General features: G+C 41.4%; 1 protein-coding gene across 6 annotated transcripts in view; it reads right to left on the bottom strand.

Annotated features, from left to right (window-relative positions):
* Grb10 (growth factor receptor bound protein 10) overlaps positions 1-19,165 on the bottom strand; it is a 121,078-nt gene that overhangs the window by 41,708 nt on the left and 60,205 nt on the right. For 3 of the 6 annotated variants that reach the window (XM_057771519.1, XM_057771514.1, XM_057771520.1), the window contains exon 3: positions 1,883-2,123. In XM_057771519.1, coding sequence (XP_057627502.1) covers positions 1,883-2,097 — 215 coding nt within the window. In that variant the 5' untranslated portion in view covers positions 2,098-2,123. The remainder of the gene's footprint in view (positions 1-1,882; positions 2,124-19,165) is intronic. The other 3 variants (XM_057771516.1, XM_057771517.1, XM_057771518.1) reach the window with 1 other exon arrangement.

Here is a 19,165-nt window from a genome sequence, read left to right as displayed (position 1 = left end):
TCACAGAAATGGCAAGTTTAGCTAGAACCTGAAGCTGAAATGTTGCAGCCAACAAATGAATTCTCATCAGAAGCCAGGTTCTCTGGCATTACCCTCCTTCTGACCCACCCTTGGGCCCTTCCTCCTCTGGGTTGTAAGAAGGCTCCTTCATGCTGGGGCACTCTCAAGGCTGCCAGTAGACCCTTGAACCTAGGAAAAACTCACAAAGAAATGAAACAGAAGTGGGTGAGAAGGTCAGTTCACCCATGAATATAACAAAATGCAGAAATTCTGAGAGGCAGCTGATTAGGAGCCAGCATTGCTCACCACCTCCTAGGACAGAGGACCCACTTAGGGGGAGATGGTTACTGAGGCTGACAAAAACTTAAACTGTCAGACCAGAAAACCCTTTTAGAAGTTTCTGGAAACAAGGGGGAGTAGAACATTCCAGAATAGGCAGTGCTGAGAAAGTACAGCCACTAGAACTCCATCTGGACAAAGGCTGGGCAGTAATCCCAGCACAGTCCACTGCATACACATCTGTGAATTCCCAGAGAGGCAGGAGAGGCTTGTACTAAGAGCTCATCATCCCTGCTTGGTCATGCACGCCTGAAACTCATGGAGTCCTGAGACTGGGCCAGGGAAAGGCAGTGAACCTCAGGAGGAGCTATCTTCCTCAACTTTGGGGTTTCATAAACCAGAGGTGGCTACAGGACTCTCTGAACACTCTAATTACCCTTCTGGTTTTTGGTTGATACAAACCCAGCCTCTCTACCACTCTTCCCTGTTCTCTTGGTCCATACAAAAGTCACACACTTAATGAACAGGACCACTTCTTGTTCAGCAGTACCCACAACTAAGTGCATCCTTCTTCATATTGGGACCCCATCATCTACAGGCCTGTGGGCTCTTCTGACAGCTTTCACACCAGTGCATTCTCTGCCACCATGTTGACCTCTGCCTCCCGCCCCACTGTGCTCAAAGCCAGAACTGTACTGCCCAAACCAAAATGTATCCTCTCTTGTATGTTCTAAACCTTCCTCTGTCCAGTTGCTGGGAGAGGTACAGAAGCCTTTTAGAGTCTGCTCTTTGCTTCCACTTCCCTTCTCACTAGCTTGAACTCAGCTCGGAGACCTGCCACCTCCCAGGAAGTTAGTTCCCTCAAGGTCCCAGGGCTCTCTTCTTGCCAGCACAGATATGCTTTCCTGTTAGATCCCCCAGGGATAAGGCCAGAACAGAACCATGACTGGGGTTTGGAATTGTCCATTTTTGACTAGGCCCTGGAGGACACTGCAGCTGGTCTACAGATTGAAGAACAGGAACTTGGTCATGGTGTCTGCTGTGAAGCAGGAGCTCGGGAAAATGTACAGCTGCTAAGCGAGGCAGCCAGTTCACACCAAATGCTGCAGTGTTGTATAGCATACCCAGGGCCACTGAGAGCTGCACTTTTAGTTCTTTGAGGCCAGCTGGCATAGGCATGATTTGAAATTTTTGATGATATACCCACAGGCTGTCAAAAGTAGCTTGACATATCACAATACCTGTTCTACTTGCTTCCTTCTCTCTTATCACATTGTGTCCCCTCACTACCACAAAGGTAGGACCAACTCATGTGACGTCTTCCGTTATTGTTATAATTGTTAGGTTTTACCATTAACTATTGCCGTATATCTCACTATGTCGAATTTATAAGCCAGAATTCACCATTGTTCTGTATGTGTAGGACAACTACAGTAAAGAGAGCACTCAGGACCATGCTTTGGCTAAAGGGTTAGGGCTCAGTTTCCTCAAATTATCGGGAGACAACCGTATTTCCTCCTGGGAGAAACCCATTTAACTCGATTTTAAAACCATTTCCCATCACCGTTTAGGGCTCAGAGAGTAGTATCTGTGCAGACAGTACCTTCTCTGGGCCCACCTGATAGGAAGAATATGCACAGGTTGGGAACGCTGCACTTTCTGCCTCGGGGACGCCTGCGGCTGCAGGCTCCGAGAGCTCGAGGCTGCTGGTTGGTTGCTGGCATGCTGGCCATTCTGAAGAAGGGGCACAGTGTCAGTGTCGGACTGCATGTTGCAAGCTGAGTTAAGGCTTTCCAAGGACGAGTTAATATCGTTCATTAGCAGTTGAAGCCCAAAACCATGCTCTGCATAAAAGAGAGAGAGAGAAGAAAGAAATGTCAATGAGGGTATAGAGTTCTACCAGGATGCTCATCTTTGGCTGACCAGGCACTGTAACCAAATAATATTTAAAAAATACTATGAAATCATACTATTACTTATTAATTAATACAATAAATATAAATCCATGTATATACAGATACAGTTTAAAATGACCTTATCCCACTTGGACTGACAATGCTCCTTGCAAAAGCTAGAGAATATTTAACAAAAACCCTAGCACCGGGCAGGAGAAACCCGCTTTGGGTTGTTGGTCAGGGAGTTCAAGACACCCTCAAAACAACATAGGCTATTGCAGTTGCTCTTGGTGGCACTTTAGAGGTTAAAGGTAAGTTCCTATTGCAAAAGAGACCATTCAGGCTGGGCGGTGGTGGCGCACGCCTTTAACCCCAGCACTCGGGAGGCAGAGGCAGGCGGATCTCTGTGAGTTCGAGGCCAGCCTGGTCTACAAGAGCTAGTTCCAGGACAGGAACCAAAAAGCTACAGAGAAATCCTGTCTCGAAAAATCCAAAAAAAAAAAAAAAAAAAAAAAAAAACACCATTCAGTTTAGACACTAGACCTGGAGTATCCAAGCTGGATTTCACTTGAAAGTCTGCTCCCTGAGGATTAGCTTTCATCATACCAAAATGTCAGAAAAGCTATCAAAGAAGACAGTGACCAACAGTCTTACCCAGAAGTAGCACCCATTAATGTAACAACAATGTCCAGCATTGGTGTGGGAGAGTGGTCTGTATTCTGTCAATTATATTTTAAATAAATGCTGATTGGCCAGTAGCCAGGCAGGAAGTAGAGGCGGGACAACCAGACAGGAAGTAGAGGCGGGTCAATGATGAGAACAGGAGAATTCTGGGAAGGAGGAAGCCCATTCCTCAGCAGTTGTGACACATCCACAGAAGAAGCAAGATGTGACTGCCTCACTGAAAAAGGTACTGAGCCATATGGCTAGCATAGACAAGAATAATGGGCTAATATAAGTTATAAGAGTTAATAAGAAGCCTGAGCTAATGAGTCAATCAGTTTATAACTAATGTAGATCTCTGTGATTTCTTTGGGACTTAATGATTATGGGAACTGGGCAGGACAGAAAACCACAGACAACACAGCATGACTAAGATATAACAGTGCAATAGTGGTACCCATATCTTGGTGGCAACCAACAGTTTCTCTAACTTAAGGCCTGCTCAAAAGGATGAAATCATGCCTAGTACCCAATTTCTCAGGACTAGTGACATCATGGATCTTAGAGGAAAACATTTTATCATCACTTTACCAAATCAGCACACTTTCTAATTACATCCTACTAATCCTTATATCCATAGATAACTGTAGCTCTCACCTCTTTGTAACAGATGGAGACTATTACAGAAAGTCTATCTAGTCAAAATATAGAGAACAACTGATCACGGGGCACTCAGTCCCTATGAATACATGTACAACATAACTCTTGAACTTAAGGGAACATGGAGGAAGAAGGGGCGAAAAGACGGTAAGAGTCAGAATACCAGGAAGTCTGCTATGAAACAGTGTTTCCTAAAGTTGTCAACTGCGGCTACAAGTCACAGACTGTAAGATGTTCACCCTAACAGGTCAGGACTCCTAAGCATTGCAAAAGAACCAAGAAAAGGCATTTGTGAATTTGTTTATCATGCTCAGCTTTCTCCTACAATTTTCTGTTCTAAGCCTCTTCAAGTCTAACACAGAGTTAACAATATATCCATCCCTAGTGGACTGTGAGGATGAAATCAAGTATAATTTGTTTTATAATAGTTTGATACGGAATAAGTAGCTTAATTTTATTTATTTATTTTTAATCATAAATACAACACAAAGCAAGCAACTGGTCTACCAACTCAAGAAGCAGGTTTGAGAAACAAAGTCACTTGCTTTTTTTTTTTTCCTGGATCACATAAGTAGCAGAGAACATCTTGAATTTGAAAATAAATTTAGATGTTTGACTAGGACTATGAGCAAAAAATGGGCTCAAAGATCTTTCTAGAATACCAGATCCTCTCTATCCCCTCTACTCCCCATACTCATGTGGCAGGCTGGGCAAGTAGTTCTTTGGTAGAGTGCTTATCTGGAAGATATGTGCAGCAGGATTTTGTTCCTCAGCACTATAATGTCTTAGGTGGCCTTTCTTGGGTGCCTCTTGTTTCTCAAGACAAAGGATGTGACCACAAAAGATAGTAAAGGCCACCAGAGGATATCTGGTATGATATAGGGGATGGGAAGAAACTGTGCATTGTAAGAATTAGTATCTTTTGGGGAGGTGAGGAGACAGGGCACAATTGTGGGAATATCTGGGCCGAAGCGGAAGAACTTTGGATCCCCCTGGCTTGTAGCTGCAGGAGAGACCCTGATGGGAACTGCATAGTGGAAACGACACATAGGCAGTTTATGTTCCAAAGTCAATAGGAGATACAAGACAGCAGGCTTCTGAAAATCATGGTGATGAGCCCTTGTTGTCTGACTTGGTGTAGTCACTACAGGAATAAGAACAGAGGCAATGTGCTGTCAAGGAGGGAACTTGGCTGTGGACCCAAGAAAGAAGTATTGAGGTAGACACAAGGACTCAGATTGTCAGTGAAATCTAGGAACTATATACAGGGAGAAGGGAAAGAGGAGGAAGAGGATGTTGATATAGTACAGGTTTTGGATGATTAGTTATGAACCCTATTGCCAGATAGTAAATGGACAGAAGGGCTGAATTGGTAATAATCCCTGTAAAACTAAGACATCACAAAGGGGATTGCTGAGGGCCATAAGACAGCACATGCTCAGCTAGGATTTGACTGGCTAATAAAAATTCAAGACTCTAGTGGGGCAGTTAGGGGTTATACCTGCAGGTCCCTTTGTACTCTGAAAGGATATGCCTCTTAAGAAAGCCCTTGCCTGAATTCCATTAGAGTAGCATTTGATCAAGACATCAAAGGAGGAAACCTGAGGACGCTAAGGGGACGACTTCAGCGGGAAGAGACGTTACCACAGGGTTCACAAGTCTGAGACTCCAGGAGAGCTCTAGAATACATGCTTCCCGACATATCTATACTCAGGTGTAGTTGACATATAACTGTGCTTTAGTCTAAGCTCTCCGAACAATTAAGTACTCATGCTTCCACCACAGCTGAGTATTGCTACCTTGATGGGCCATTAAGAATCAACACTGGATGAAACAAAGTTTACTATACTAATAGTGGTGGTAGTGGTGGGGGGGAGCAGGCCAGCCCAATTTCACCGACGGGAATCCCGTGTGAACTGAATGTTGCTACACACAGAGCTACTTCCTAAGTGTTTAGACAGGAGCGCTTATAAGACTCTGAGCCCCATTCTACTGCTCTGGTCCTACTGAAACCCAACAGCAGCATGGTTCCTGCTCTAACAGGGCTCCCAGCTTCTGAGAAAACGAAATGGCTTGGTTCACGCTGGCAGATTTTCATTTGTAGCTATTTTTCCCTGAGCTTGCTGCAAGCCTTTGGCTGTGCCGACCCCTGGTGGCAGTCCCTGGTGTCTCCTGTCCTTTTTATTTCTTTTATTTTTTGATCAACAGGTAAATTCCTGGGTTGGTTGTCTTCAGTAAAGCCAAAGTCAAAGCAATTCTGACATTATACAAATATTATTCATATAAGGCAGGAAGATATTAGGAGAGACAATAATGTCTAGATTACTATCTTCCCTGCTGAACTGGCAACTTCTTTAACTGGATACACTTTATTGGGTGGTCTTTGAAAGAATACCAGGCTAATCTGATAACACCCAGTTACCAGGTTACAATCTTCAACAATCAAATATAGCTATAATACTCAGATTTTTCAAACCTTCCGTAATCTTCAGAATAAAAATAAATTTCAAAGTTCAAAAATGGCTTATTCTACAGCCATTGTTCCTATGAGAACAATTACTAACTTAAATGTTTAGATTTTTAAAAAAATTACTGTGAAAGGATTTTATTTAAATTTCCCAAAATTCTAAGGTAGACTAAAAATTAAATCTTCTAAACTTTAAGTAGGCAATTGCTCATAGAGTAAGATATACTGAAATCATGTTCCTTCTTTTTCTTTCCCCACTGACCTGTCTCACATTCAGTTCTTGCTAATATTATATAAGTTTGTATTTTTCTCAGTGGGGACCTTGTGTGCTAAACTGTTTGGCATACTGTGACCTCAGTGGATCTCCAATAAGCCGTTTGTGAAAAGCTTTCTGCCAGTGAACGGAAGTGGGTGAATGAGGCGCACTGATGTTTCTGGAAATGAACATTCAGATTGTCTATTCAGTGTCAACCTGAGGAAACACCATTTTCCACAAGGGCACCCACTTCAGAGAGAAAAGGAGGGAAGAAAAGAAATGTCTTTATATACACAATTTTACCTCAGATCAATTTGTAAGAATGTATTTCCTGAACAAACAGGGCTGCCAATCAAACCCTTAGTGGTAGCTGTATCCCTTCGCTAAAGAGCCCGGTCTCAGCTGGGCATGGACTTTGCCCTACATACTTGAGGTCATCTGATCTTAGGTTCACATCTCTTCTTGCTTCACTGTCATTAGCAAACTCAAGGCTAGTTCTGTTTGGAAATGCATATAAATTCAGGCAAATAAATTCTCATTTGGTTCATAAGCCATAACTGGCAAAAGTCTCTCCCAAGTCAAGTGAGGGGTGTTGATCCGGGAATGACAAAAAGTGGGGGAGAGGTGTGAGCCGAGGAGAGTTTCACTCCCGGGCGCACCTTAGCACCTTAACGAAGAACACACTTCTTGGTTCACAGCACCATCTAGTGTCTTTTTTACGCGAACTGGAGATTAACGGTGGTTCCGGGTTTTCTTCACTAAATTATTTTGTCTCCTTAAAGGCGTCTGATCTGCACTATGCATATACGAAGTATCCATTATGGTGGTCCCTTCTTCACACACCCTCTCCAGCACTCAGTGCCTGCCTTGTTTGCGCTTTTGATTTTACAGGGAAGGTACATTTGTTAGGAAATGATGAGCTGTAGGCAAGCTTGTGTGTCTGAATGACAGTGACTGAGTCTCTGTGAAGAAAAATTTAAACAGTATTCTATCTGAAAAGTTTCTGACTCTTCATTTCGGACCATGTCATTGCTGCCAGTTTCCCAGGCTTGAGATCTTTATTGGAAAAGTCATCTAAGCCCCCTCAGGCACGGCCAGAGGCTGCATGTATTTGTTCTTTTTGATTGTGTGATCAGCAACACCTGGTTAACTGAACATACTACTCTGTGTCATCCCAGCTACAGGATCATGTTCTTTTCTAAGCACCCCCTGTTTCTCATAGTTCTTTTTCCCAATTCAGAAAAAAAAAATCAGTATATTTGCTACTTTGTGTTTTCTGATTTGTTACTTTATGGCAATTGCTTAAAAAGTTTGAAGACAGAAATGAATATCAACACTCCTTCAAAAACATATTTGAATCTAAAAACAATGACCTAATGAACAAGACTTCATTGTTAAAAAATAGTTTTTGGCACTGAGCAACTATCACAGTTCATTCCCCAATCTGAAAGGGTGGAAATCAATCAATTAAATATGGCACAAATGTTAGAATGGAAAGCTGGAGCTCACTAATATTTTATTGTTAAGAATCTTCAGTAACTAGATGAAAGATGTTAAAATTCACTTTGGCCTTCCTATGTTTCACTTTTTAAAAAAACAGATGAAGGCCTTTTCCATGGATAAAAAAAATCACAGCAAAATTATTTGAGATAACAAAATCTATGCATCTACATTGAACATGTACAGATGATTTTTGACATCCCTCTAAAACAACACAGTATAGCTTATACTATTTACATAGAATTAAGTGTTTATAAACAAGCTAGCAGTAATCTACATGGGGAAACGTTCCCATTTTGCACATGGAACTCAGGCATGTGTGGCTTAGTTTCTTTGGGATCGGGAAGTCAATCTACACAAATGGGAGGAACTACACACACCAAGAAAAAAGTGAAGGGAGGATCTGCAGAGAGCACTGCAACTCAACACTCCTAGGAGCAACTCAGATACTCCTCGGTGGATAGATGGAGGAACCACGGGACAGCTACACAGAGTACTATTCATCCCCAAAGGAAAAGGCGGTACAGTGAAAACAGCAGTCACATACACAAAAAGTAGTTAATGATCCAACCCCACTCCATGAGGTACCTAAAGTAGCCACATCCACAGAGAGGGCAGTGAGGTGGCCAGGATCTTGGGGCAGAGAGTAAGAGCTGGTATTTGTGGGTTCAGAGTGGCAACTGATGGAGTTCTATGGCTGGAGCTGGGTAATGGCCTCTCTCTTTCTTTCTCCTTCCTTCCTTCCTTCCTTCCTTCCTTCCTTCCTTCCTTCCTTCCTTCCTTCCTTCCTTCCTTCCTTCCTTCCTTCCTTCCTTCCTTCCTTCCTTTTTTTGAGACATTGTCTGGCTACCTATCTCAGTCTCCCATGTACTGGGAATACAGGCATGCAAACCCACACACAGCTCTAAGTGTTCCTAGATTTTTAAAAAACAATAAAAAAAAGCAATTTAAAAGTTAGACTTGTAGATACCCTCAAATATGGTCAATTAAAGCCTTTGTAGTACTACTTTGCTAGGGTAACACTCTGCCAGAATGGAGCCATGTTCCATGCTCAGACATCATAGAAAGCCTGATGTTACCTTGATCTCTTAGATTCTGTTCACTCATACCCCAGAGCTCACCTGTTCTAGGCTTTTTGATCCCACCTGATTCTTGTAGGGAGCACACCCCTAAAATCACTTCATTTCCAATTGAGAGCCACTTTTACCACCGTTTTCTTCTCAACCTGCCCAGCACTGCCTATTGAATCATGCCTCATTCCATGACCAGATGGAGGCAAGACAGACACGAATGTTACTCTTGGTGGTTAGCATAGAGCTGGGCTCATGGTGCAAGCCAGACTTTAGAATGACCTAAGAAGACACAAGCTTGGTTTGGGAGAAATGTCATAGAGAATCCTTGAGAAAATTATTCAACTTAAGGTAAAGAAGAAAGAACCCGAATCAGAAGGTAAGACAAGAATAGGAAAACTCTGAGTCAGATGAGTTTCAGTAAATAGGGAGGATGGACTAGGGTGTCTGAGACCAGCTTTGTGGGAACTTCCCCAGGTTATACCAAGAGCACACTGGGAAATGCTGTCTGTTTCTTAAGTGAGTTGCAGTAAGCCTGGGGTCTTCTCCTCAGGAGAATGAATCTTCAGTACAAATTTAATGTTTGTTCACTACTCAGGCGAGTGGCAGGAAGCGGATGCTCAACGTGGTGACATCACAATAATGTGTGCAAAGCTCTACTGACAATGGGGCCTTAATAAACAGAACTAAGATAAACAGAAAGTGTGTCTGCTCTTATAGACAGTTGGGGTCCACAATACCCTGGGGGCAGCTAGTGCCATGGGCTAAAGTCTAGGGCAACTCACAAAGTTGAAGGCAGATCACTTGGTGGCTGGGCAACTACACACCATCTCCACCCTCTAAAAACAACTACAAAAACTAGTAAGAAAATGATTAATTGCTTTATACTTTGATTCCAGTGAGATTTATTTTTAAAACTGTGTTTCAGGGAACTGTACAATAATTCCATTTAAAAAAATAAGGAAAGCTACTTATTTTACTCAATGATTCCATTCATTAAAACTAAAGAACTGGCACCCAGTGTTCAATGACCATCCTACAGCAAAGTGTGTAGTATCCTTCCTCAGATTTTATAGTATCCTCCTACAATGTACAAGGAAGCACCTGGGCATTACTAAGTCTCTTCCCAGTTCTTTAAGATGACTTGGATTCTGCACCAAAGACTCATGCAACACAGAAAAGGAATTTTCCACTACTAAAATGTTTTGGCCTGCCAAATGAGAATCAAAGACCGGAGCTGCCAATTACATTCTAAAAGCACAGATTCAGCCATGCAATTTCCATTTTTACTTTCAGAAGATACCTTGTATGTGTGCATAATCTACAAAATAACACTCAGAAAGGAGAAAAGATAAATTGTAACTCTCTCAATCTTTCTTAGCAATTTGATCTGCTTCTTTTCAACCTTCTAATTTCAATTTCCACTTTTTTTTCTATTACATCATAAATCAGGCAGAAGCCTGAGTACAAGAAACTATATAAATAACTTGTCACTTTAGAAGGTTCCCATTTTCCATCAACCCTAAAAATATTAGTCTAAAAACACTGGACTCGAAAAAGGAAAATCAAGGTGATGGTCCAAAAGTCTGTCACCCATGGGTATTGAGCTCTCAAAGAGTCAATGTTTTAAAACCAAATGAGACACTAGGGAATCTTTATCATTATATTAAACAGGAACACTGTACATTCATGAACTTAACTCTATAAATTCAAAATCTATTCACCTATCCTACACTGCCTTGTTCTATATTTGGGTACATCCTACCTACCCGACATCATTTAAGGCACTAGAATACAGATGGTGATAAACAGATAAGCTCCCTGTCGCCACACCGTTCATAAAGCATTCCATATTTTTAAATGTTTACTGCAAAGGGTAATCTTTTGAGAAGGATATGTTTACCCTGACTTAAACATTATAAAATAGATATATGTATTAAAACATTGTATAGTGCCCATAAACGTGTAATACTTGTCAGTAAAAAATATCCCTGCTACCAAATATAATGAAGACTTATGCAACAAACTTTGGAAAAGTGTTACAATGCTAAATATAAAGGAGCGGGGAAGGATATGAAACTTTCTTTTACAACTTCTGGAAAAGTAATTCCTCCTATGAAGTTAAAACCTATTCCAGTTTAAGTGGCACTGAACAGGGGAGCAGGGAGTAGTGTGTCCTGTAGGAATGTGAGCATGGGTTCCCAACTGAGAGGGGTCAGCTCAAGAAGGGATGGTTCCTGGCTCCCACTTAGGGGGAAGTAGGAAGGTACGACAGGCTTGTGTCCCCAGATGAAGGGATTCTTGGCAGAGTGAAGTTCCTGGTCTATAAACACACTCCAGAGGCCAGCGCTCCTCCCAGCATGGGTCTGCTCAGTGCTTAAGAGAGAGCAGTTGACGCCACCTCTGTTTACAGACAAGGCAGTCGTAGAAAGGGCACTCAACTCTCAGAAGAGCCTCAGCCCTAAGGCATCAGAGGTGGAAAGTCATTCCAGGAGAACCCTGAACCAAAAAGCCCAGGAGACAGAAGCTGGCTTCTGGGACAGAGACCAGGCTGCAGCTTCACCAGGACAGCACACTCAGACTAGGGCTGGACAGAGCAGAACATCTAGCGCCACCTCCTCATGTGCCCGCAATGCAGGAATACTTGGGGTTCTGTGGGTAAATATATGCTCCTGGAGTGCACCTGGAGGAATGAACCCCAGTCTCTAGGGCTGAGCTCAGGGAATAGTAGAAATGAGTTCCTGCTAAGGTCTGGATATTTGCATGTCTTGAAACTCCAGATGCTGTTGTTGGTGGATGGGACCTCCGGTGGTAAGTGATTAGGTCAGGAGGGCTATGTACTGGGAAAGGGGTTAATATCATTGGCCCTACCTACTGACAGCAAACAGCCAGAAGGCAGCAAAAAGGAAGACACTGCACCTGCAGAGGCCTCCATCATGAACTTCTAGTCTTCAGGTGAGGGCAATAAGATTGCTGTTGTTTATATGCCACTCAAGCTATGGAACTGGATTATAACATTCTGAAAGGATTAGGACAGTTACTAATTGAATGGCTGTGATTTTCATAGGAGCTTTTTTACGTTATGAGAAATTCATACACAAGACTAAGTAGCCATCTCCCTCACAGTCAAGAGTATGACAGACCTGTATCTTGATGGATGGAACAAGTTCCACAGAGACCTCATAGACTAGACACACAGGGAACAAACAACATGTTACTCTCTCTCTGCACTTATCTAAAGGGTTGCAGCTAGTAATGATGAGGACACTTTAGAGTTATCACTTGCTCATTACCTACAAGGGGCATGTCCTATGTGGCACATCTCACAGGTCAGGCTATTTTCCTAACTTTCTAATACTCCTACCAAACCAGTCAAGTATTCATTTTTCTAACTTTTTTTTTTTTTTCCAAGTAGAGAAAACTGGGCTGAGCCATGCAATTACCCCAATGGAGACTGATGAATACTCTATAATTGTATGAATGAGAAATGTCCCCTCACAGGCTCAAATATTTGAACATTTGATCCCCAGGTGGTAACAATGTTGAGGGGGTGTTTAACAGAGCCTTTAGGGGGTGTAGCCTTGCTGGAGGAATTTTATCACCAGGAGTAGGCTTTGAGGTTTTATAGCCTCACTCCACTTTCAGCTTGTTCTCTGCTTCCTGTGTACGGATGAAATACGATCTTTCTACTTTCTCTGCTTCCTGCTCTGGCTGTCTGCTGCCATACCTCCCCTACCATGATGGACTCTCTCCTGGAACCATAAGCCAAAATAAAGTTGTAAGCAGTTTTGGTTATGGCATTTCTAAGTCAAAGGTTGGACATATTACCTTTTTATATGTTAACAACCTTCATTAGTTCCTTTATCATCCAACTTGGATTTTAATTCTTTATGTCTCTATCTCCCGTTGTCACTAAACTTGAGTTTCTAGAAGGCTGGAAGTAAGTTCTTTCACCTTAGCCTTATCACCCAACATTCAGTCTGCACACAGTAGGTTCTAAATGGTAGTCGAGTAAACAGACAATAAATTTTCCACTAGTCAAGTTGTAGTCTTCTGGGAAGTCAAACACCCAGGTAGAGCTGTCAAACTGTGGTCATCTACAGCTCCACTCTTCCACTCTTTAGAAAAGCCCCACAAGGTAGTCCACCAGGTTGATAAATGTCAACTCTTCTAGTTGTCCTTCCAGTAGTAGCCAGAAGGAAGGGAGTACCCATTCACTACGTAAGCTACCCTAACAGAATTTATGAGCTAAGCAACAGACTTTTCGTTATTTGACAAAAAGTATATTTGGCTACATTTAAAAATAAGCCAAAAAGATGAGTTAAGGACCTGTGTGCTAACTTCATCTTGTAGAACTATTATATCAAATCCTTTCAAAGTTTAAAAAAACAAAATTGAATCTACAGTCAAGCAGGCACTAGTGACCAGCCACGCACATTTTAAGTGGTAAAATAGAAAATGAGGCAATCAGTAGATGCTGGCCTCTGGTCCCTACTGATTGATGATACTGCAAACAATTTCTAACTCCACTCAAACATTTCTGTGATTCACTGTAGGCCAGCATCCATCAGTGTCTTAGAGAAAGGGTTCATAGTGGAGCAAATGTGACCCATGCTAACAGAAGTGACTTTAGAGCCTCCCCACAACTGTTTCTGAATGTCAGGGGGCTTTTGCCTTTTCCTGAAAACCTCTATGTAAGTCCTCCTCGCTTTCAGATAGAATTTTTATAGGCAGAAAAAAATCATTCCCATATCATTCTCTTTACCTGAATATAGAGAGAGGGTATTAATACTGGTTAATTGTAGTTGTAGTTTTGGGCTTTTTTTCCCATCTCTCACTTTTATTAAGATCTGAGAATAAAGAAAAACCAGCCTACAATTCACAATCCCAGAGAACCTGGACAACAATGAGGACCCTAAGAGAGACATACATGGATTTAATCTACCTGAGAAGTAGAAAAAGACAAGCTCTCTTGAGTAAATTGGGAGCATGGGGATCATGGGAGAGGGCAAAAGGGGAGGGGGAGCAAGGGCAAGGAGCAGAGAAAAATATAGAGCTCAATAAAAAAAACAATAAAAAAGGAAAAAATCTGAGAATAATGTGATGGACAATAATATTGGATTTTTGGAGAGCTTTTATTTTCTACCTAGAAGAAATCCGAAGATTTTCTTTCATCACTGATCATAATTAAGTGAAAAGATTATTTATTTTTAAATGGTTTCCTGCTCAATTTGAGAGGGACTTTACTGGACAAAATGATCCACACTACATGATTGATAAGTTAGAATAGTGTGTGTGAGGCTCACTGCTGCATCCCCTGGGAGCCACCCCCCTCCCCATGTTTCACAGGGTCTTGGTAAGCAATAGACGCTTGTATAATGAAGGAAGAAGGAATGAATGAATAGAAGTCACAGGAGAACTACTCAGCAAGCAAGCAGAATGAAAAGCAAACCTGCCAAAGGGACAGAAAGAGTTGCTGGGATAAAGCCCTCTACTGAACCTTGAGTATCCTGACAGCTAAAGGAGACATGAAACATTAATGGAGCCCAATTATCTGCTCAAAGGGACCAGACAAAAGAGTGGCGTGAACTGGCAGAGCATCAGCAAAGCAAGGCCCAGAATAGCCGAGACTTGAAAAATGGCAAAGGATGACAATGGCTTTTTCAGTTCTGCTCCAAATAAGGACCAGGAGGAAGAGGTCGGCTGCTTGCTTGACACTAGCCAAAGACAGAATGCAAGCTCCTCAGTGCCTTTTTGTTCCCATCTTCCTTATGAAGATAAATGATCTTCAAAGTGGGAAGGAGGGAAGAAGCACAATTAATGGGAGCCCAGTGTTCACTGTGCAGAGGTGACAGTAGGAATGGCATCTTCTCAGCTGCTCCCAAGCCCATGGTCAAAATCTCAGTGTGAGCCACAAAAAACCCAAGAATCACAAATGAAGGGAAATAGTGGATAAGGACAAAGTTCCAACGTGAAGGCCATAAAGAACAGAGGCACAAAAGACTCAGAGGGTGGAATCTACCAGCCTGGGTTCAAGTCTAGCTCTAGCCCACATAGCTCTGGACATTGCTCCTACCTCAGGCCTCTTTCTTCCCTATAAATATGGCCCTAGTAACAATCCCTACCACATAGACTAGTGAAATGGATTTGATGAACTAAAATATGAAGTGAAAGTTCTCACTATTTCTAGAACTTATTTTTTTTTTAGAATACAGAAGTCACATAAATACTTAAGTAGAAGACAGAGCTAAAAAATCCTGTCAAATCTAACACTTTATAATCTCTCATGCTATCTGATACTATGGAAGTCATTGTGACATATAAATATCATTATCTGGTATGGCAAGAGCTGTTTCACTTTCCACAGTGCAGAAGAAGGACTGTAGACACTAGAGAGTTTGTGGGGAAAGAACTAGAGATGGTTCTTCTAAGTTTTCATAGTTTGACTCCAACAAAGGTGCTTAGGCCTTTAGATGGAAGTAAGGAAAACTGACAATTCCACTCATTCCTAAGTATAAACACACAAGGCTTGAAATCTAGAGATTTAGACAAGAACCAAAGGTGGAAGAAAATCAAATAAATGTCTATCCAGAGGCAAATGAAGTCAACATAGCAGAATATTATTTAGTAATATAAGATATGGGGCAATAATATAAGCTAACATAGACAAACCTTGAAGTTCAGAAAGACAGTATGTGGGCTAGAGGTTACAAGAGGTAGGATTTATTGCTTAATTGGCTCAGAGTTTCTGTGGAGTGTTAAAGTTTTGAAACAGATAATGATGATGGTGTACAACACTGTGAATAAAATTGAATCATACACTTATGATGGTTAGAACAAGAAACTATATATTTTCTTCCACAATGAAGAAGTAGTTCTTTGAAATAGTTGAGTGTACCTTTAAGTATTAGAAAATGAGCCATTTTCAAAGGAAAGTGTGGCCCTTCCTGTTGGTGCTGCTAAGAAATAAATACATGGAGTGTTTTTAGCAACTGCCACATAAAAATAAGCAGCTTATGTTAGGAATGAGATAATCAAACAGGAACGACAAATCCTCTTTGCCAGAGAGAAGTAGGAGGTCAAGGAAAGGCACAGCTAATCTACTCTATACATTAGGCCCCTTGTAAGGGACTGGCCGGCAACTCTGGGTACCACATACATGCAACCCTAAAGTCTATCAGAAATTAGGAAGCAAGAAGGAACAGCACAGTATGTTGGTTCTATTCAGCCAAATATTCCAAGAAGGTTTCTTAAAAATAACCCCATACGTTGAACTTGGTTCTGGGTGTGGGGTGGGAAGAGAAGATGGTGGTTTGGAGGAAAGTACTGGGAAGGCCCCCTGCATGCTCCTGTGGGCTCCATGCTTGCCTGGAGACAGGCTGATCCACTCTCTCCCAGGAAGGGAATGGCCTTTGTACTGCACTGCCAGAGAGCTGCACTCCTCAGGCCTGCTCACCACAGACTCCCAAGTGCTGTGTGTGTGCCAAGAGGGAAGATGAACATTGCACTTGGACACACTTGAAAGAGGGACTGTGCCCGTGTTTCCCCGAAACCTCCCTCAGAGCATCGGCTTCCTTGATTTCCACTCAGTTGGTTTCCTTAGTTTTTGTGTGAAATGAGTGTCCAGAATCAGAAGGAAGACACCATGCTCGATGTTTCTGCAAACTGCCTGTCCAGGCTCATGACTACCTTTGCTATTTGACATTGTACTTTTTATTTTTAAGAATTATACTTTATTTTTAACAGAAGACAATAATGTTACACATGTTACATGCATTGCACGCCCACCTCCCTGGGCTGAAGTACCACTCAGTGTTTCATGATATTTGGTGTATTTATACAGAAATACATTTATATGCAAGCTTACCATTTTCCTTTAGGGTTATTTGAGTAACAAGAATAAATGAGAAGTTAGAGTCTTCATGCTTTCAGGCTACAATCCTTTACTAAGACATTGCATAACTCCTCCCCCAACACTTTTTGTTACTTAATTGGCCTCAACTTAACTATAGGATAGAATGCATCATGGGATTCATCTTCTTAACCAATTACAGGTAGAGTTAGTTGTAGTTGCAGGCATTTCCTTTCTGCCACAACTTTTCTCTGTTGTACTTAGTTTTGCATGGTTCATTTCTAGATGTCTGTTCTAGTGCTACCTCTACCTGCCTTGAATAAGCCACATCACTTCCTCTCTGTTAAGAACCCTTGCTATCTGACCATAACACAGCCACCTATCAACTTCATTCTTCAGGTTTCTCCTGGCCATTATCGTCTTGCTCTTCTAGCTAGAGTTAGGAAACTTTTGTCACGACAACCCAAAACTCCGCTGGGAATTTCATGGCATTCACAAATAAGACGAAGACAAATTTGGGAAGATGTGATCATCTTCCCTGCTGTACATCGTCTCGTCCATCAGCACAGTTCTCTGCTTCTGCTCTATGGCACTAGACTCTGGTGCTTTCACACTGGGAATCGTGTTGAATTCATTCATCCTGGGTAGCTTCTAATTTTTACTACTCTTATACTTGGGATTTCTTTCTATACTGTATTTTATGCTTGTTTCCTATTGATAAATAGGAATAGTATTATATTTTTACTGGTTCTGGTTTGTTTTGAAACAAATTATATAGCTGAGGCTTCCTTTAAACTTACTATCCTCTTGCTTTCAACTATCTAATGATGGATTCTAGCCATGTGTCACCATCTGTGGCACATGCTTTTAAGTATAACTCCCCCCCCCTTTTTTAAAAATGCACATTGCTGTTTAGCCTGCGTGTACGTCTGTATGAGGGAATTGGATCCACTGGAACTTGAGTTACAGACAGTTGTGAGCTGCCATGTCGGTGCTCAGAACTGAACCCGGATCCTCTGGAAGAAGTCAATGCTCTTAACCACTGAGCTATCTCTCCAGCCCCTTAAGTCTAACTCTTAATCATGTTAAAAGTTTCCCACTATTCTAAACATGATTTTTCTTTAGATAATCACATTTGCAGCTAAATGAAGGGCTTCTTTCTTCTTATGTTTACAGTTTTAACACATAATGGCTCAGATCTTGACTGATTCTGGGTTATCCAGGACACAACTATTATTTCCTCATGCGTTAATTCTTTTTTTTTTTTTTCTGTGATCAAATGCTTGAAAAGAACCAACTTACAAGAGGAAGAACTTACTGAGGCTTATTGCTTGAAGGGACAATCTACCATGGCTGGTGGCAGGAGCAAAGAATGTACAAGAAGTCAGACTCTTCTATCTTACTTCAAGGCCTGCTCCCAGTAACCTATTTTCTCTAGTGAGGCTTTGCCTTCCAGAGGTTCCACATCCTCCAAAATAGCACCACCATCTATGGCCAACTATTCAAATACAGAAGCCCATGGGAAGCACTTCACACTCAAATCACAACTCCAATGTATAACAAATGCTGTGGCTTTCTGACCGTCCATTTGAAGGAAATATGGAGGTTATTTTGTAACCCTGTTGGTCAGTTCTCTACTATAACGAGTGGGAACGAGTACTAAATACTCTTTTTTTTCTGACTATATATTATCACTTGCTTTCCCTTTAGTCTTGTAACATGTTTGCTGTATTCACCCCAGCTTATGATAATAAAATCATCTCTGCATTACTATAGCTAACCCAACTTGGGTAGAATATTTAAGACTCAACTAAAGAATTTGATTAACTACTGAGTTATTTATACTTTAAAAATATGTTAACATGTGAAACAGGCTTATAATTTTGACTTCTGGTACTATTTCCAATATAAACCTGTTTTCCGTAGGACTGTTCTTGTGCCCATCTCTCTGAAACAATCTGCATAGACAGACATTACTTGTTCCTCCAAGATTTTGTAATATTCACCTGTAAAACTGCCTAGTTATTGCTGAAGGAAGAGTCTTGATCATTGGCTCCATTTTCTCAATGGTTATTTAAGATTTTTCTATTTTAGGTATTAGGTTTCAGCTCAGTGGTGGAGCATTTGCCTGGTATGCCCAGGGCCTTAGAGATTCAACCACCAGTACTACATATAAACAAAGACTTATCTATTTCAAGAGCAGATATGCTTTGACACCACTGCAATACATTCCCTATATTTCCACATTTACAGTTCAAGGTTTTCTCCTTTTTAAACCTCTAGCCTGTGCTAACATGGTTTGCTCTCATACATGTCTGTGCACTGTGTTATATTCTTTATGTATTAACACAAAAGACTAGCTTGGGCTTCATTATTGTCTGTTGCTCTATTCTTATTTCAATGAGTTTCTATTTTAGTCTTTGTAATTTCTTTCTTTGAAATTCTTAGATTTATTCAATTTACACTCTTCTAGTTTCAATGACTCTTCTTTCTGGAACACATTAGTTAAGATCTGCACACCCC

The sequence above is a fragment of the Chionomys nivalis genome, chromosome 6 (genome assembly GCF_950005125.1).
Source record: "Chionomys nivalis chromosome 6, mChiNiv1.1, whole genome shotgun sequence".
NCBI classification, from domain to species: Eukaryota; Metazoa; Chordata; class Mammalia; order Rodentia; family Cricetidae; genus Chionomys; species Chionomys nivalis.
The sequence above is the reverse complement of the archived record's forward strand: the minus strand, read 5'-3'. Positions and strand labels throughout refer to the sequence as shown.